At 44.1% G+C, this 18,712-nt stretch overlaps 3 protein-coding genes across 7 annotated transcripts; 2 read left to right on the forward strand and 1 right to left on the reverse strand.

Moving 5' to 3' along the window:
* Positions 1–56: 56 nt before the first annotated feature.
* Positions 57–8,136, forward strand: eef1db (eukaryotic translation elongation factor 1 delta b (guanine nucleotide exchange protein)). 2 transcript variants are annotated; one of them, XM_077585243.1, is made up of 10 exons: positions 57–235; positions 1,007–1,060; positions 2,695–3,806; positions 4,891–5,017; positions 5,157–5,228; positions 5,361–5,445; positions 5,711–5,823; positions 6,262–6,465; positions 6,539–6,733; positions 8,032–8,136. In XM_077585243.1, the coding sequence occupies exons 3-10, from the start codon at positions 2,695–2,697 to the stop codon at positions 8,068–8,070; spliced, it is 1,947 nt and encodes a 648-aa protein (XP_077441369.1). In that variant the 5' UTR covers positions 57–235; positions 1,007–1,060; the 3' UTR covers positions 8,071–8,136. The 2 variants fall into 2 exon arrangements, with proteins under 2 accessions (XP_077441369.1, XP_077441370.1); XM_077585244.1 differs by lacking the exons at positions 1,007–1,060; positions 2,695–3,806 and having other exon boundaries at positions 59–235.
* A 120-nt stretch (positions 8,137–8,256) lies between these two features.
* On the reverse strand, positions 8,257–12,228 carry LOC144063191 (E3 ubiquitin-protein ligase TRIM65-like). 2 transcript variants are annotated; one of them, XM_077585249.1, is made up of 9 exons: positions 12,081–12,228; positions 11,343–11,713; positions 10,684–10,779; positions 10,368–10,601; positions 9,769–9,928; positions 9,647–9,688; positions 9,293–9,355; positions 8,970–9,208; positions 8,257–8,677 (listed from the first exon to the last, which is right to left on the reverse strand). In XM_077585249.1, exons 1-9 carry the CDS (start codon positions 12,139–12,141, stop codon positions 8,384–8,386), a joined length of 1,560 nt encoding a protein of 519 aa, XP_077441375.1. In that variant the 5' UTR covers positions 12,142–12,228; the 3' UTR covers positions 8,257–8,383. The 2 variants fall into 2 exon arrangements, with proteins under 2 accessions (XP_077441375.1, XP_077441374.1); XM_077585248.1 differs by having other exon boundaries at positions 8,970–9,355.
* naprt (nicotinate phosphoribosyltransferase) lies at positions 12,084–18,694 on the forward strand. Of its 3 annotated transcripts, none has more exons than XM_077585247.1 (14): positions 12,084–12,775; positions 12,910–13,320; positions 13,923–14,050; positions 14,131–14,213; positions 15,009–15,139; positions 15,208–15,323; positions 16,037–16,233; positions 16,393–16,530; positions 16,639–16,723; positions 16,801–16,881; positions 16,984–17,086; positions 18,047–18,204; positions 18,407–18,514; positions 18,585–18,694. In XM_077585247.1, the coding sequence occupies exons 2-14, from the start codon at positions 13,074–13,076 to the stop codon at positions 18,669–18,671; spliced, it is 1,662 nt and encodes a 553-aa protein (XP_077441373.1). In that variant the 5' UTR covers positions 12,084–12,775; positions 12,910–13,073; the 3' UTR covers positions 18,672–18,694. The 3 variants fall into 3 exon arrangements, with proteins under 3 accessions (XP_077441373.1, XP_077441372.1, XP_077441371.1); XM_077585246.1 differs by having other exon boundaries at positions 12,084–12,356; positions 12,531–13,320; XM_077585245.1 differs by having other exon boundaries at positions 12,084–13,320.
* The last annotated feature ends 18 nt before the right edge of the window (positions 18,695–18,712 follow it).

The following is an 18,712-nucleotide window of genomic DNA, read 5'->3' on the forward strand; positions in this document are numbered from 1 at the left end:
GACGTCACGTCACAGGAGCAAGGCGCTAACGTGTGGCGTCCCCCCCCCCTCCCCCCCCCATGTGATGCGGTTGAAAGCTCATCACTAGCATGCGTCCACGTCGTCCAGTCTCTCCTCCTCCTCCTTCCAGTTCCTCCTTCCCGTCGGCGCTTGGCGACGAAGCACGTTTCGTCCACTGGCTCTGAGTCTCCACCAACGCGACCACCGACGCGACCACCACAGCGAAAGGCCAACAGTAAGTAAATGTGGCATCGAGCGACAACTGGGCCGTGGGACTCTGGCGTGTTTGCTGCCGTTGCTTTCGGGAACGAGAGCGGAAAGAAAAGGAGCCGTCGGCCTTTTCCGGACTGGGCATGTGTTAGCCATTGCGACTTGCTAGCGAACGATCGAGCCGAATCATGAGGTCGACCCGGATACCGGTTGAAAGCACGGCTCGCTTCAACTGAAAACGAAAGGGCTCAAAGTGCTAACCACGCGCTGGGGTTTTCATTGCGGTTGATGGTACAAACGTATTGTAATGTGAGGCTACTATTTCATGACGACGGCGCTACCGAGTTTTTTTTTTTTTTTTCTCCCTGATGCCTCCTGCGTTGCGCGACATCTTGCGCGACCTTCTGCTTACAACGGCGACGTGACGTCACTCCCAAATTCCGAGGAGGACAATGTTTTGTTTTTTCCTGATTTCCCGGCGTGGTCCGACCTGACTTTATTCAGTTCAAGTGGCCTGCTGCAGTTCAAAGGTTGTGGAAGTGAATATTTAACACCACAATGAATGAGACCAGCCTGAACTTGAAATCGTCAAACATCTTTCATCATTCAGTCCAGATCAAATGACTTGACTTCATCCAATATTATGAATTGAAGTTGCTCTTACTTGTAGGTTCAACCTTGAGCACTAATCGAATATATATCTTTATTGTGTATTACTATCCCAGTTGTACTTTGCAAGATGGTGATTTGTTGTTACATTTCTTTTCCAATCGCTTGCGGTTAACTGGATGAAAAGAACATTTGAGCAATTGATTTTTGACTTGACAATTGCATCTTCTTCACAAGGACGGTGAGTTCAGACCTTGATTGCGATTTGCGTGCTGGACTGCAGGAAATGCCGAACCCCAAGACCACCCAAATTCAGGTTCTTCACATGAAACGTGAGGGGAAAGCATTTCCTGCATTCAGCCAAACGTCATGAAAACTGCATGACCCGCATGATGTCCAATCTCACGAAATGTGAACTGTGCATCGCCCTTTCTGAACAATTGTTACCCTACAGCCGTGTTCATCAGAGACCATTTTCATTCTCTAGATTTACAATTTGTTTAAGCTTGTTTAGCATGTTACAAGCATAGAGTGGAGATCACCGTATTTGAACAACTTCCTCAAAAAAGCGATTGCTTAGGAGTAATTGGTGACACCATCCAAATGAATTGAAGGTAACTTGCATTCATGTTTCTTTCCTTCTTAAATGGACTTCTGCTTTTTTTTTTTGCATGATCATTTCAGTCCCTTGCATGCTGCTTGACTCTTGCGTTCTCAGTGGATTCTCGCCGGTGACTCCTTTCCGAGAATGATCTCTAATTCTGACTTCACAACCTTTGTCTTGATTGTCCCAAGTTTGAAGTTTCCCTTTCACACTCGTGGCAAACGGTTCAAGGTTTTTGTTCCTGTCAGACCTCCCACACCATCTTTATTTACAACTGATAGTTCTGAAGTAATAGAACTGAGGCCCACTTTCTTTCAATGAACCTGGAATGTGAGACGTCCTCCAGATATTGAAATGTTGATTTATTTCTAGTGTTATCAAACTCTGTAAAAAATGATTTTGTTTACATGGGCAAAACCAACTTCAATAAGATAAGACCGTGTCGTGTGTTTACACCATCCATATTCCCATTTACACGATGCACTGCTTACAAGAAGCTCGCAAATACTTTCAAACATGCTCACGAGCGTGATTGAACATATTTAAATACGTTCGAACATACTCACAAATGTGTTCAAAGGTCCTTGCGAGTATGTTTGGACATATTTGTAGGCTTTAGTATAATTCAGAATCTTTTTTTATTGAAATTATTTGATACTGTCTTGCCCTTGTTTGTGTGAGCGCTGTTCATGTTGTACTCAATTTGGCCATTTGGGGGCAGTGTGGTTCCCTTCGTTCTGATCAACTGTTAAGTTGTAGCCACAAAAGAGAGTAGAAGGAAAAGGTCACAATCAAGTTGTTGTTTTTTTGCAGAGTAGGAAGAGCATATGCCTGTGAGCAATGTTAAGATGCTTCTCTTTGTACATCCCTGAAGTGTTTTTTTATAAATAGCCGTTCTTTTGAGTGATACAAGTGCCACGTGTAGCGCGCTAATTAGCATTAGCGAGTCAAACTGGAGTATTTCATGACGATTCTTTGCACATCTATAAAGTGAAATGTTAATCAAATCATTTTGAATCAAAAATCTGAATTGAATGGAATCGTGAGACAGTGAAAGATTCCCACCTCTAGTATTTGTGAGTATGTTGGAACGTACTTGCAAATAGTGACCGAATCGGGTGCACGGCAGCAGAGTAAGAACCAAATAGTAAAAGTTTGCAAAGCCTGTGTGAAAAGGTCTTCATTTCCCTTGTGACAAGTTTGTTCTGCTTGACTCCAACTACTAATCTACAAGCCTGTACTTGTTTTCTTCTCCCTGTAACCGATCAAAGATGTCAAAGAAGACCCCCCAGTGTTGCGCAGCAGACATGTTGGATCATAATAAGCCTTCCGGCCTCAACCAGGCCGACTCTTCATCAGCCAATCAGGTTGCCGAGTGTAGAAGCAGCCAATCAAATGGAGGAAAGTCGTCCTCTCCAGAAAGCGGAAGCTCCAACGGAGAGACAAAGCGAAGCGGCAAAAGACGTCGCAGCAAGAAATGTGGGCCCAAAGCTGAGACGCACTCGGAAGCCAACGGCAAAACGCAAGATCGACCCGATGACGACTCCCGCCGGCCCCCCGAGCGCCAAAGTGGACTGATGGCGCTGCAGTCGGAATGTGCCGACGTGTGGTTTCAACGCAGCGTTTACGAGCAAGCCGAGAGTCTCTATCAGTGCTGGTTGGCAAACTCGTCCAAAGCAAGCGGCGAGTTGAACGGATCGGCGCCAACATCGCAAAACAACTCGGCATCCAAGAAGAAAAGAATTCAACAAGCTGAAATAAAAGAAACCTTGCCGTCCAACGTTCCAAACTCTTTGGACGTCTCGTTCCTCTCTCGGCGCGTCGTCGCACCCGCAACCCCCGATGAAGGCTACCGGTCGCAAGCGCCGACCGCCGTCGCGACCGCTCGCCGGTCGGTTAACGGGCTGTCCCCTGTTTTAGCGGAACTCGTTCGAGACGTTTGGCTGGAGAAGCCGCGCTACGATCGGGCCGAAGCCGCCTTCTACCAAAACGTGTACGGCAACAATTCATCCAAACGCTCGTCCGGCGCCGCCGACCCGAGAAGCGGCCAGCTGCCGCAAAGGTTCCCCGAAGAGGAAGCGCAAGTGGCGGTGGAGGAAAAACGGGCAGCGCCGCCGGGCAAAGCCGAAGTCTTCCACGCCCTGCACCCGATCCAGGAGGAGGACGAGCCCAGCGAGACGCTGGCCAGACAGGACGCTCGCGATCTGGCCGCTTGCTACGTCCTGCACCCGGACAGCGAGCGCGTGTGGTTGGACAAGTGGAGGTACGATGCGGCCGAGATCCGTTTCCACGCTTGCCGTGCGGCGGCGGCGGCGCCAAAGAAAGGTCGCGGGGGCAAAACGGACTCCTCGTCGCTTGTCTTCACTGTCCCGCCCGGGGAAAAGTACGACTCCACCTGCAGATTATTGGACAAACTTTTCACTTTATTTCATTCTCATTTTCCTCCACTTTTCAAATTGTCTTTTTTTTTCTTCATTTATTTGTTTTAATTTTCCTCTTCTTTTTTTTTTAATGATTGTTTGAATTAATCATTGTTGCAAATTATGACACACGTTTCACTTTTTGTTCTTGTTTTTGTGTTGGGGTTGTTAAAAGTAACTTTCAAGTCTACTTAATAGGACCGTTGAAGGTTTCATCATAAAACTCATTACTACATACAGCGGACATATATAAAATGTCTACACACCCTCTGTTCAAATGGCAGGTTTTTGTGATAGAAAGAAATGAAACCAGGATAAATCGCTTCAAAACTGGAACTAGGGCTGCTCAATTATGGAAAAAAAAAAATCACGATTATTTTTTGGGGTACAAAATAAGAAAATGTTTATATACTTATATAATCGAGGGCTCTAAATGTCTTCTATTAAATATAAGTTTGGCTTTATAGGGTTGCTAATCTTTTTTATTTTTGTTTGTAACTGAATTTCAATGAATTGCACAGCCCGACCTGGAACCTGAACAGCTCATTTTGGAAAAACTACATACAAAGTGCTGTTGAGTAAAAGTTTGAAACTGAAGTCTTTATGAGCGGGCAGGTAAAAATACAGGTTTTGGCAATGTCCCAGCCAGAGTCTCGACCTAAATCCGTGATGGTCTGAAGAGGGCTGCTGTGCGACAGATAACAGATTAAAAAAAAAAAGTATTGTCTCATTAAGATGTTGCACTGATTCTACTTTTAATCAAAAAAGATAAATGTGCGGTATTAGTTTGAGGGTGTGCATATTTATGCAACCAGCTTATGCCATTGTTTCTATTTGTATTTTTCTCCTTAAAATACTTCAATGGAGTTGTACATGTTATAGATCACATTAAAAGCTTTGAAATAATTTATCGCAAGCCTTTTTCTTTCTTTCCATCCCCAAAACGTGAACGGGGGTGTGTGGACTTTTTAGAACTCGTCCCATCTCCATCAATGCTTGTTGAGTCTTGCTCGTTGGTCCCACTCTTGTGCTTCCTTTCCTCCTTAGCAACATGAGCGCCGTCAACTTCCTGTCCCAGGAGAAGATCTGGTTTGACAAAAGTCGCTACGATGAGGCCGAGAGACGCTTCTTCGAGCGCGCCAACTGCGGCTCGCCGTCCGCGCGCGCCGGCTGCGTAAGAAACACGCCATTTGCTGCCGTTTGCTGCCATTTGCTTTAGATGCAAGACGTATTTCTTATCTTGCCATCACTCGAGCCGAAGGAGCTCTTTTCCTTTGCCAAGTCAACCAAATGTGCCTGTTGTCTATTTGAAGGATGCGGGAGCGATTGCCATCCTTCAAGACATCGCTCGTGCCCGGGAGAACATTCAGAAGTCGCTGGCGGGAGTAAGTTTGCTTTTCTGTCATGAAAAAAATGATCATCATAATTTAAAAAAAAAAAAAGCATATCCTTTTGGTTTGATGAAGGTTGTGATCGCGTGTCCACCGCTAAATCGTTTTTTTCCGTTTGTGTGTCAGAGCACCTGCAGCAGCAGCGCAGCTGATCAAGAACTGAACTCTCGGATCAAAAGTCTGGAGCAGGAGAACAAAACCTTGAATCGAGGTGCGGCAAATTCAAATCATATGTGAGCAAAAAGAAGCAGCCTGCAGCAGTGAGAGAGCGAGCGAGCGAGATAGAGAGAGAGAGAGAGAGAGAGGAGCGCTGGAGCGTCGGAGACAGATAATCGGGAATTCTATCCAGGTTATGTCTGGATCCGGAAAAAAGGAATGATCCGTACCAGATTCTGGTGTTGTACGGACATCGGGCTCGTCATTCGTGATTGCAAACATTTGTAATGAGATTGCGATTCTGTTTTGTGCGTCTTCAGTGGTGGAAAACTTGAGGGCGTCGCTTTCCAAGCTGGAATGTCGAGTCAACGTCTTGGAGAAAAGCCCGGCAAGCGGCGCAGCGGCTTCCTCGCCTTCAGTCCCGTACACAAACGTGAGTTTGCCTCACTTTGTTGTAAACTGTCAAAATTAATCCATCATCTAATTAATCCACAGCTACGTTAATGATAGAGTTGGAGCCATTTTTTTATTTAATTGAATTTAATTTCAGCATATCAACAGTAATTGTTTACTGATTTCTGTAGTCCTTCATGAAAAAAGACTGATTATCTTCTGTGTTAAGACATTTGGAAAACATTGACCTAACCGTTAATACAGTGCAACATCAACACCCCTCCATTTTGTTTTAAATCACTATACAAATAAAAAGTACGAAATAAACAAATTGCTTGTTAATAAACACTAATCAGATGCTTTTGTACTACACTTTAAAACAAAATGAAAATGAATCAGATAAGTCGATTCATGGATTCGATAGTGTGATGCTGGTTGGTCTCTTGTGAGCACGATTTGTCTTTTTTTTTTTCTGAAGGGAACTTCGGTCCAGCCGACGGGCGTCCTCGCCAAACAGGACGCCGATGACGGCAACGACGACGATATCGACTTGTTTGGCAGCGACGACGACGACGACGAGGCAGAGAAGCTCAAAGAGCAGCGGTTGAAAGCGTACGCCGAGAGGAAGGCCAAGAAACCGAGCATCATCGCCAAGTCGTCGATCTTACTGGACGTCAAACCGGTAAGACATCGGCTCTCCGAATGAAACCGCGACCATTTGGAGTGGACACGTCCGCCTCCTCGTCTCGCTTTAGTGGGACGACGAAACGGACATGTCCAAGCTGGAGGAGTGCGTGCGCTCGGTGCAAGCCGACGGCCTGTTATGGGGAGTGTCCAAACTGGTTCCCGTGGGGTACGGCATCAAGAAGCTCCAGATCGCGTGCGTGGTGGAAGATGACAAGGTTGGAACGGACATGTTGGAAGAAGAGATCACCAAGTTTGAAGACTACGTAAGTAAACTCGTGTGCGGCAAAGACACAGACGGACTTCTTTTACACAATCGGCAAAGAAAGTTCTCAACACTCTGGATTTATGTGGGCCAAAATTGTTTTGAAAGAAAGTAAAATGGAATTGACTGACATCCATGCTCACCCTAGACGGAAGAGGAAGAAGAAAAAGTTGGCAGGAGTCTGACTTTAATTTCATAATTCTGACTTAAATCTCCAAATTCTGACTTTAATTTCATAATTCTGATTTTAGTGAGAATTCTGACTTTAATCTCCAAATTCTGACTTTAATTTCATAATTCTGATTTTAGTGAGAATTCTGACTTTAATCTCCAAATTCTGACTTTATTCTCCAAATTCCGACTTTAAAGTGAGAATTCTGACTTTAATTTCATAATTCTGACTTTAATTTCATAATTCTGATTTTAGTGAGAATTCTGACTTTAATCTCCAAATTCTGACTTTATTCTCCAAATTCTGATTTTAAAGTGAGAATTCTGACTTTAATTTCATAATTCTGACTTTAATTTCATAATTCTGACTTTAATTTCAATTTCATAATTCTGACTTTAATTTCAATTTCATAATTCTGACTTTAATTTCATAATTCTGACTTTAATTTCAATTTCATAATTCTGGCTTTAATTTCATAATTCTGACTTTAATTTCAATTTCATAATTCTGGCTTTAATTTCATAATTCTGACTTTAATTTCAATTTCATAATTCTGGCTTTAATTTCATAATTCTGACTTTAATTTCAATTTCATAATTCTGGCTTTAATTTCATAATTCTGATTTTAATTTCATAATTCTGATTTTAATTTCATAATTCTGACTTTAATTTCAATTTCATAATTCTGACTTTAATTTCATAATTCTGACTTTAATTTCAATTTCATAATTCTGATTTTAATTTCATAATTCTGACTTTAATTTCAATTTCATAATTCTGGCTTTAATTTCATAATTCTGACTTTAATTTCAATTTCATAATTCTGGCTTTAATTTCATAATTCTGACTTTAATTTCAATTTCATAATTCTGGCTTTAATTTTAATTTCATAATTCTGGCTTTAATTTCAATTTCATAATTCTGACTTTAATTTCAATTTCATAATTCTGGCTTTAATTTCATAATTCTGACTTTAAATAATTCTCTGTGATTAAAGTGAGAATCCTGCCAACCTTTTTCTTTCCCCCCCACTTCACTGACCCTAATCCTCTAGCATACCCTAGAATTCCGGTATTTACAATATTTCTCTGAAACTAATCCAAATGTTTTGTTCTTGCCGTTTTCAGGTTCAGAGTGTCGACGTTGCCGCTTTCAACAAGATTTAAAAAGTTGTCCCGTAATGTTCATCGCCTTCTTTCATTGTCACTTGATAAAAAGATTCTTGCACTGAAGCTCGTGTCTTTTTATTTCCAAAGGCTGCCGCTGTGCTGCTTTTGGCTGCAATCAAGTCTTTAGATAAGAACATTAGCGACGTGCTAATCATACGCAGGTCAATAAGAATTTGGACTGGCGCCATGTTGAAAGACGAAGAGCGTGCAAGCGCATCTCGTCATCCGTCATGATGATGTTTTTATTGAGGACATTTTGTGACCTTCAGTACAGAGTAGACCGACGGACGTTGGTTTGTTGGCGCTTTCGTCAGTCGACGCAACACAGGCTGACTGTAGCTTCGGCCCCGAGCCACATTGCCGGGTAGAGGGGCTGCTGGAAGTCGGTCTTCACCTGCTGCAGCAGTCGGATTCCGTCAGACGGCAGCGCATAGAAGCAGAGCAGGCCTTGGTCGTGGTTGAGGAAAATCCCGATTCTGCGGCACACGCCGCTGCAGGAAATGCCGGTTGTCTGATTTGCGTGGGTGAAGGCGTACGACGAGTCGCTGCAGCAAAGGCTCCACGATCCGCTGTTGTGTCCCAGCCTGTTCTCATTGGACGAGCCCTGCATCCAAACCAAACGGGGCACCGGTCGCAAACAAGGAGAAATGTTTAGCCCAGGCTCGTCGTCATGGCCATAGAGGATTATTAATCAAAATATTTTCTTCCTGGGGAAGTGCAACCAAGCAATAGACAAGCACGAGAAAGACAATGGGGACATGCTGTAAGCGTCTCAAAATGACCAAGCGATATGATGCAACGCGAGGGACCAAATTGCCTTCACATGACGGTCGCAACTGGCAAGCCAGATCCGGATTTGTGAAGTGAGACGAAAACCCCAAACTGGATTTGCTGACCTTTCTCTTGATGCTCTCGTAGGTGAGTCCCACGGCCACCTGTTGGCCGTCCCACTCCATTTCCCAGTAATGGATTCCTTGCAGCCCCTCGTGGCACATCACCTGAACCCAGGCATCAAAGCGGTCCGGGTGGTCCGCGTAGGACTGCACTTCTCCTGTTCGGCTGACCTTGCGGTTCCCGCGAGTCAGAACGAGCTCCCTGTGTGCTGTGAAGGGGTCCAATGAAAGGGGACAGAAATCTGACAAGAAAAAGAAATGACATGTTGGCAGAGGCGCGGTTCGAATATTGGAAGTGTTGCCGACGACAGATTGGGGCAACTCACACTGCAGAAGAGCACTTCGGTTCTCTAAAGCAGCAATGTTGGAAGTCCTGCACTTCTCCAAAACTGCCAAAGACATGACAACTCAATTGACTGGCAGCCATTTTCACTGAAGCAACCCCCTTCGCTCCCAGCTGTTTGACTGGATTTTGCAATGCTATATTTGTGTTTCCCCTTTTGCAACAATTAGCATTAGAATATAGCTAAGTTTCATCATTATTCACAAATCTGTTTAAAACAGTGGGGAGCTTTTTTGCAACCTGGCCCTGCTTGATCTCTTATACTCTGCTGCCACCTGCTGGTCGTTTATCGTAATAACTACCATTGCTTTAAGCGACCTGATTTTTGCAAGCTCACCTTTGGTTGACGTCGCCACTTGCAGGACGTTGACATTTTTTACTGTGAAAACAAAACAACATACAAATGATTCCAATTCCATGAAAGAGAGAGTGAGACTACATTGAGTGAGGAGAAGCCACCTGCAGTGGTTATGTTTTCAAATTCCGTGGAGTAAAAACCCAGGAGGTGCTCCTTCATGTCAGAGACGGCTTTTCTCACTCCACCAAAGGAGACGTGAGGACTGACAGTCAGGGACGTGTTTTCCCCCACTTGAACTGGGCTGCAAAACGATTTGCACGTCTACACACACAAAATAAGAACAGGTATGTTTCAGAGGTGGCAAATCCAGGTCCAGAAAGTAAAAACCCTGCCACCGTTTGGCTTTAGCCTTGGGTGCTAGTTAGCTAGCTCTCTAGCTAGCTCCCATGGTGCTTGTTTAGCTGCTAGGGAGCTATTAGCTAGCTAGTTAGCTAGCACCAGGAGGTCAAGCCAAACTGTAGCAGGGCTTTCACTTTGTGGACCAGGATTTGCCACTTTTGAAACGTACACCAGTGCTGTCCATCCATCCAACCATTTGCTTGTGGTTTATAAACCTATTAAACATCAAGTCTAGAGGTGATTTTGATATAATCCACTTTTTTGGGACCGTCGTGTGCTGTGCTTTTTTTTTTAATTCCTTTCATCATCATTGATATCCTTTTGAGTGCTTGCCGGGCGATGATGAAACACTGCTGTTGACCTGTACGATCATTTGCGGATCCTGAGATTGCGACAGCTTTTGTAGCGCGGCGTCTCGTCTCTTGAGCTCGGAGATTTGGCGCTGGAGGCGGTGCAGTCGGTTCTCGGCCCGAGTGACTTCCACTTTCTCCTGAGTCCTGATCAGCTCCTTCACCTCGACTTGACGACGCCTGAAAAACTCCTGCAGCTCCGAGAAGATCCTGTTGCTGTCTTTGGCCGCTGCTTTGGCCAAGCTCTGAACAATTTGGGAACGTCATCCGTAAGTCAGTCTTTTTTTTTTTTTTTTAGGTGAAAATATCAGCGCTTTTGATACTCACAGAGAAAGAGCGCGAGGCGTGCTCAAGCTGCTGAAGCTCCGATTCCTTCTCTGTGATCTGTTGGGCTAGATATTTCTGTGTTTCCGCCAAATGTTTCTGTCCAAATAAAAAGTGGCGATAAAACATAAATCATCATAAGCAGCAAAGTTCACAGTGCTAATCCAAAAACTGAAAGTGTTAAATTGAACACTGTCAGAGTGTATTTGGTCTTTATCAGCATTGGTGTTAAAGTAACTCCAAAGTGTCAAAATTAACTCAAAAGGGAGTACCCAAAAAATTAAATAACGCTGGCTAACACTGCACGGTGTTACAACATTTGACCACTACAGGTTAAATAACTCTTGAGAGTGTATACGTGACTCCCAGCAAGTGTTGATTATTTACTGTGATAGAAAAGCACTCATTGAGTTATTGAGGATGAACTCTGGAGACTCAAATAACTCTGGTCAGTGTTAATTTTACACCCTGCTAGGTATATGTGCACAATCTCTACGATTGTCCAACAAAAGACAGAATGACATGAAACATTGGATGATTTTTTTCTGTTATCTTTCTCCCAAAAAGTGGTTACATTTCTGTAACAAAAAATACATCTCAAGGGCCTTTTTCTACTTTCAATTGGACATGTTTCTAAAGTAGTGGAAGAGCCTTCAGGTTACCTCCCCAACTGTCCTCTGTGGACAAACTGAAGACACGTCAAAGGTGACATGCTGAAAGCTTCGGTTCCCGCCGGGCTCCGGGTCCTGTTTGAAGGATGGAGCAGATGGTTCCGGACTTCGGCGGGCGGCGACAGCAAGTCTTTGAATCAGCTCTGTCAGCAGTGTGTTCTTCCCCAGAGTCGGTCTGGGACTGAAGGTGGCTCTGCAGTGCGGACAGCTGCACACAAGTTGACTGTCCCAGTAGCCGGTCAGGCAGACGGAGCAGAAGCTGTGTCCGCACGGGACGGTCACCGGATCCCTCAACACCTCCAGACATATTGAACAGTTGAACTGGGCTCCATCCAAACTGATTTCGGCCTGAGCCATTGTAGCTACAGAAGGACCGGATCAAAACAAGTCATCGAAATGCAGTTAAGCTGCCGTGCTTCAAACTACAACATGAAATACTGTACATGTATTTGTGGACCCTCTTTATAGTGGCTACAATCTATACAACTGTTAAACATTTTAACCATGATCATTACTGCTAATGTATTTTGTATTTGTGAAGAAAAACGGTGGCCCACTCCAGCATTTTTTAGTTGCCCATCCCGAGATTGCAAAGTGAGTGTGCTGACTTGACTTCAAGTTGTCAACTGCATCGCGAGCGCAAATCAGAAAATCGTCTTTCACGTGACACACCTACAAACGAATGCAGTCCCATTCTGTGAAAAACAAACAAGGAGCTTGCTGACTTACCAGTTGCTTGGACTGGAGCTGGAATGTGAACAACACCGGAAGAGGAACTCATGGGCGTCATCGAGTGGCGGAGCCTCTCCGAGGGAAACCTGAGAGCAGCCAATTTACGTTGCCACTATTACGGAAAACTTCTCTTATTTAGGCCTACTGTCGTTTTTTTTTAACTTAAAATACTGTTAACAATGCGTGTTTTACGCCAGAGTTCACAACTTCATTGTTGGCATCGACTGTTCAGAGTATCAGCATTTCAGTATAATGAATCGTGATTCACAAAAGGTTAGATTCACATTTCACAGCGATTTTTTTTCTTCCTGTTATGACTTTTCTTTAATTGAATTGTTCATGATCTTATCAACAACACGAGTAGCGCTTAAATGATCTTCTTAGCACTTCTCACAGACTTGTTGGTAAAACCGCACGCCACAAACTGTGTGTTTTTTTTCACCGCAGAGAAAATAACGAGGAAAAAAACCCCGGAGAAATCAACGTATTCAGGTTAGATGCGCTTGGTCAGTGGCAACGCAAGATGGCCGACAGTGGCATCATTTGCCTTCGTGGAGGGGCGGAGCCTCTCCGAGTGCAGCCGAGTGCTGCTGCATGGCTGCCGGCCAATTTGGGTTTGTTTTTACATTCTCGAGCCAGAAATGGAAATCCGAAAGCGGCGTGACAACAAAAAGCCTGTAAAGGCAGTTAAAGTAAATGTTTACTTTGTCAATAGAGTTCAGTACAGCTAATTTGTAGCCACACCTAAGTAAAGTTTGAGGTGTCTTTGTTTGTACTTGTTTGTACTACAAAATGATCCCATTCGTTTGCTTTTCCTCTGGATGAGGTCCTATTTGTGGTTTTGAGCATGTTTAACTTCCACGAGAGAATCCGTCGGCGGTAGACTTCGCCGAGTGCGCGCACGTCAAGCCGCTGAGTGAACTTCAAGTCCCAGAGATCCTCCGCATCGGCCGGCAGCGGACTTGGAACAAGCCAGACTTTGCAAAAAACATGGCAGCGTCTTGCAGCAGCACACGTGAGGCCGCGGAGAGGTCCATCCTGGAGCGGGTGCCGCCGCTGCTGACCGACCTGTACCACTTCACCATGGCGTACGCGTACTGGCGCGCCGGACGGCACCAGGAGCATTCCGTGTTCGAGCTCTTCTTCAGGGACAACCCGTTTTGCGGCTGCTTCACGATCTTCGCCGGAGTCGACGATTGTCTGCTTTTCCTGCGCAGCTTTCGCTTTACAGACCAAGGTGAGGAACTCTTTTCATTAGGAATGTTTGACGTTGGCAATGCTAAAGTTGATGAAAGCAATGCCCCCCACGCCCCCAGTCTGCTTTGACATTTGGTTGCGCAACAGCTCCCCACGTGATCATTGCAGAACGTGAATTGTGGAACTCAGCGGGTCTCTCGTGAACTCTGGCGAACAGGAACCGTCTGTGCGACTACGGATTGCACAACAGTCCAGAATCGTGACAAAGTTGGGGATCAGTGCCAAAGTACGAAGAAAGTGAATGTTGTGCAACTTAAATCTGCCAGCTTTAGTTTAGACCCGGCAAAGTAAAGAAAAATCATTCAGGGACACTTGAAGCAAAAATAGTTTTTGCACAAGGCGTGGAGTAAATTGTGACGTGATGTCATTGATACAAATGTAGTGGCCATGACCTCATATACAGCAATTAAAAAAAAAAACGGTACCAAACCTTTGCTCTTCTAAAAATGTGCTTTTGTTTCAGATAATGTTGTCTTTTATGTATCGGCTGCAGCTGGAATGATGAATCCACTCTGTAGCAAAGCTAAAGGAATGTTTTCGATATCAAACTGCATTAAAAAAAAAATGCTTTATGGATTGTAGATGTGGACTTCCTGCGGTCCGTCTTACCGACAGCAACTGACCCCGCCTTCTTCCAGTTCCTGCGAAGTCTCGACTGTTCGGGCGTTACCCTCCGCTCGGTCCCAGAGGGCACGGTGGTCTTTGCCCGGGTCAGATTCTTGCCTGCCATTAAGGTTCCACGTCTCGGTGCCGTCACGGATCAACTCTTTTGTATGAAATATTTTTGCAGGAGCCTCTGATGGAGGTTGCCGGTCCTCTGGCTGCGGTTCAGTTGCTGGAAACCAGTTTACTTTGTCTTGTCAACTATGCCAGGTAACACAAACGCACATTTAGAGGAATCTTGAGGCATTTATTGATATGGTGTCGCCTAAACGTGTGCATTTGTAATCAGTCAGTTGATTTCACACAAGTTTGTGTTTTGCTCAAAGTGAGTTTATTTATCATAAATCTCATTCAGTGCCAGCCATTTTCAGATGCTCTTTTAAACTACCACATGACAAAAATACAAGTATCTTTAAATACATCCTTGGCATTGAATGCATTTTAAACACCCATAGATAGCCGTGTCAAAATATTCCTTGGGTGTGTTTGTTTGTGTCACCCCAATAAAGGTGGACAAATATGTGTAGCCTCATAGAAATATATTATAATATCTTTTAGTTGGTTGATGCAATAATTATATAGAAATTGAATTGAAGTTAAAGTGAGAAAGATTTTTCTGCCACTAGGTGGCATTAGTGTTTCATGTTGGATGTTGGAGACCGGAACAGTACATTTTTATTTTCAAATGAAGAGCAAAGTGAGAAAAAGATTTTTCTGCCACTCAGTGGCATTAGTGTTTCATGTTGGTGACAGGAAGCTTATTTCCAAATTAAGAGCAACTGAATAAAAATATGAAAAAAATGAGTTTTACATTTTATAGGACTTGGTTAACTTGCTAGCGTGCACCCCTAATATACATACATATGCTTTAATACAATGTCTTTTGTAGCATAGAAGACGCGTGAACACAAATGGCTGCAGCTTTAAATCCAAACGGCTTTTATTGAAAGTTTTTCTATTTTCCTTTCACTGCCAATGCAAGACGGAATCTGCTGTTTCTTCTAGTCTAGTTTGCAGTAACGCTGCCCGCTTCCGCCTGGCGTCCGGCCCCCGCAGGAAACTGCTGGAGATGGGGCTCCGGAGGGCCCAGGGCCCAGACGGGGGCCTGACGGCTTCCAGATATTCCTACATTGGAGGTGATTGCCGTGTGGACGGCCGTTTGCAGTTTCTTCCCCGATTCCTCACTCGCGGTTCTGCCTTCCAGGGTTCGATCTCACCAGTAACGTCCGGGCTGGCTTGCTGTTCGGGGTGCCGGTTGCAGGGACCATGGCGCACTCGTATGTCACCTCCTTCACATCCATGGAGGAGGTGTCGCCGCAAGTGAGTGTGCGCGCTCATCCACTTAGCGAAAAGCGCTGTCAAAATGGTTGAAGCAATGGTAGTTATTACAAAAAACGACCAGAAGGTGGCAGTGGAGTATAAGAGATCAAACAGGGCCATGTTGCAAAAAGCTCTTTTCCCCAGTGTTTCCAACAGATTTGTGAATAATAATGAAGCCTAGCTGTATTCTAATGCTAATTGCCGCAAAACGGATAAAAATTGTACCTTTTGTTGCTGATGAAAGAAGAGACTAATCGTTCTTTTGCGAGATTCCATGTTTTTATAGCACAATATTGTGTGGGCCTTGCAAGCTCAGTCCAAATCCAGTCAAACAGCCAGGAGCAAAAGGGGTTGCTTCAGTGAAAATGGCTGCAAGTGAATGAGTTAATGCTGTCACCAACGTCTTACATTTGCAATTATGCCGTCGAGGGGCAGAAAAATGACCTCAACACAAATCAATATCACACTGTTGTTGTTTTTTTACAGTACAGACCCTTATGAATTGTCATGAAATGACTGTATAAAACAATATTTATTGTACATTTAGAACGGATATGAAAATTTCGATTCATCATGAGTTAACTATTAAAGTAATGCCATTTTTTTTTTAAATCCTCTGATTAAAATGATGAGCTAATTATTATTATTATCTGTGAAGAAAGTGGACAGTACGCGAGCCCAGCTACAAATCTTCTCATTTTCCTTCCCATTAGACTCTTGTTGATTTGAACGGGGACCACGACCCGGTGGACTTCGTTTCTCTGACCAGGGGTTGTCTGGCTCGGGTGTGTGAGCTTTTGGGGGTGGAGCCCGGCAAGATCCACCAGGGCGAGTTGGCTGCCTTCCTGTCGTACGCCGTCGCTTACCCAAAGAATTTCCTGCCGGTGATCGACAGCTACAGCGTCACCTGGTAATTGTCGCATCCCGCCCTAGGAAAGTAGCACATCCTTCGCGAGGACCCAGCAACCTTGAAATAATGGGCCTGATGCCTGGTATCGGTAGCCGCCAGTCACAAGCCCCGCAAAAGCCTTTCCGGGCTTGTCAGCATGTGCGGTTTGTGTTTTGTCAGCGGCCTGTTGAGCTTCTGCGCGGTGGCCTTGGCGCTGGCCCAGCTGGGCTATCGGCCGCTGGGAGTTCGCTTGGACAGCGGCGACCTCTGCAAGCAGTCCCTGGATGTGCGTCGCGTCCTCACGCGCTGCAGCAAGCAGTGAGTCGGGTGCCACGCTGCACGATTCCCAAAAAAAAAAAAAATAATCAAAAAATGGTGGGCTGGTTGTATTTTGATGTCATGCTTGTCTCTTTTTGGTGTTTGCAGCTTTTCTACCTCTGCCTTTGATTCGCTGATCATTGTCGGGACAAATAACATCTCAGAACAAACTATGGTGGAACTCAACGAAAAGGTGAAGGCAACACATTGTGAACTTTTTCGATGTTCCCCCCCCCCCCCCCTCAATGCATATTTGTGACTCTTCCTCAGGAGAACGAGATTGATGTGGTCGGCGTGGGAACGCATCTGGTCACGTGCACCAAACAGCCGTCGCTGGGTTGCGTGTATAAGGTTGCGTGTGCTTTTTGATGCGACGGCTCCGTGTTGCTCCATTCCGTGGCAGTCGCGCCTTTTTTTTTTCTTTTTTTTTTAATTTACACGTTTGCGTGACAGCTTGTGGAGGTGCGAGGCAAGCCCAGGATGAAGATCAGCGAAGATCCACAGAAGAGCACCGTCCCAGGAACCAAAGCTGTCTACAGGCTAATTGATGCTGAGGGTAAGGATGGGGGAAGTAACTAAGTACAAATACTCGATTTTAAATGGATTTTTCAGATATCTGTACTTTGTATTTCATACTTTTTCAAAATAGGCTTATTACTAGGGCTGGGTACACATTCTAATTTGCTTAATCCATTGGATTGTGATTCACAAGGGTTCAATTGGATTTCGATTTTTCCCGATTCAATTGAATCGATATTGATTAATTATGGAACATCAATTCTTCTTAATGATCAAGGCCATGATTAAAAACTCTCCAAACAAATTCCAAATTAAACTTTGCGGAGGCCGTAAATGGTTCAATAATTCAATCATTGTAAATAAAGATTCTATATGGGCTTAAAGTGTGGTAACAGTAAAATACAAAAAAATAGCATTTATTTTCTTATGAGTCTATGGGAAAAAGGAGATATAAAAATAATCGATTTATGATTTTATGAATCAATATCAGGCTCAAAAAGGAAAATTGATTGGATATCGATTTATTCATCTTTTAAATTTTTTATCCAGCCCTACTTATTACTAGGCACAATGTAAATGATGATTGATAAAAAAAAAAATGAAGTGGCTAAAACTCAAAATATTGAATATGAAATGTTTAAAAAAAAAAAAAAAAATCTAAAACGTGTTGATTCATTGATGAAATGTTTTGCTTGATAATAGCATAGTAAAGAAGGCGCACATCTTTTTTTTTTTTTTAACATCTCAAGACTTTAAGGCATCATGCGTTTTATCATTTACATTACAGTAAACGTCACTTCATATGATCAGTGCTGGATTAGTAATAAAATTTTGCATCAGCTGTAATCAAGATTTTTGTTATTGATAACGAGTTAGCATTTGACGTGTAACTGCTCTGACGGGACAATCGAAAGAAAAACTCTCTCGTTCTTCTTACAGATGTTTCAACACGTAAGTTGACGTGAGCAATGTGGAGTTTTGTGTGACTTTTGCGCAGGTCATCCCTTTCTGGACTTGTTGTGTCTGGCAGCGGAGCCTCCACCGGAGGCAGGAAGTGACGTCAGATGCCACCCAATGGCCGCCGACGGCGTTCCGCTCTCTGTCACTCCAGTCGGGGTGATTTGTCTGCGCCAGGAAATGTTCGCCAAAGGCCAGGTGGGCGTCGTCCTCATCATCGCACACAATTGACGACACGTTTCCGGTGGATTATTTGAACAAAATGTGACGTGTCAACAGAACTGAAGGAAGGCTTTAGTTAAAAAAATAAATAAAAAAAAATCACCCACGATGACTTTACTTCATTTGATCGTCACCTGCCTGGTCAAGTTGAGTCTTGTGAGTTTGGGCCACGTTTTAGGTGACGCACCCTCTGAGCAGTACTGCAGAAACCAAAGGCAACGTCCAACGCTCCCTCCAGAGCCTTCACCCTCGACATAAGCGACTACGAGAGCCCGACTCGTACACGGTGAGCAAATGCGCCTTCAATGTGGCGACCCAAACAAAGCGCTCAGACGACAACCTTGTGTTTCCACCAGGTGGCGCTGTCGGAGAAACTATACGACTTGGTTACCGATCTAAGAAGAGGCAGTACGAAGAATAATAATTTTATCTTGGATAATTAAAGAAAATATTTTATCTTTTCAAAGCCTGCTGTTTGCGTTTG

This window comes from Vanacampus margaritifer, chromosome 13, assembly GCF_051991255.1.
Source record: "Vanacampus margaritifer isolate UIUO_Vmar chromosome 13, RoL_Vmar_1.0, whole genome shotgun sequence".
Taxonomy (NCBI): domain Eukaryota; kingdom Metazoa; phylum Chordata; class Actinopteri; order Syngnathiformes; family Syngnathidae; genus Vanacampus; species Vanacampus margaritifer.

Bases quoted from the DNA above. Each gene is read 5' to 3' on its own strand.
- eef1db (XM_077585243.1), top strand. From the start codon at position 2,695: ATGTCAAAGAAGACCCCCCAGTGTTGCGCAGCAGACATGTTGGATCAT. The intron at 5,018-5,156 runs GTAAGAAACACG...GTCTATTTGAAG, and splicing joins CGTCCGCGCGCGCCGGCTGC to GATGCGGGAGCGATTGCCAT. The intron at 6,734-8,031 runs GTAAGTAAACTC...TGCCGTTTTCAG, and splicing joins TCACCAAGTTTGAAGACTAC to GTTCAGAGTGTCGACGTTGC.
- naprt (XM_077585245.1), top strand. From the start codon at position 13,074: ATGGCAGCGTCTTGCAGCAGCACACGTGAGGCCGCGGAGAGGTCCATC. The intron at 13,321-13,922 runs GTGAGGAACTCT...TATGGATTGTAG, and splicing joins CTTTCGCTTTACAGACCAAG to ATGTGGACTTCCTGCGGTCC. The intron at 14,214-15,008 runs GTAACACAAACG...TGTTTCTTCTAG, and splicing joins TGTCTTGTCAACTATGCCAG to TCTAGTTTGCAGTAACGCTG.
- LOC144063191 (XM_077585248.1), bottom strand. From the start codon at position 12,141: ATGACGCCCATGAGTTCCTCTTCCGGTGTTGTTCACATTCCAGCTCCA. The intron at 10,602-10,683 runs GTGAGTATCAAA...CAAATTGTTCAG, and splicing joins ACGCCTCGCGCTCTTTCTCT to AGCTTGGCCAAAGCAGCGGC. The intron at 9,689-9,768 runs GTGGCTTCTCCT...TTGTTTTCACAG, and splicing joins TGAAAACATAACCACTGCAG to TAAAAAATGTCAACGTCCTG.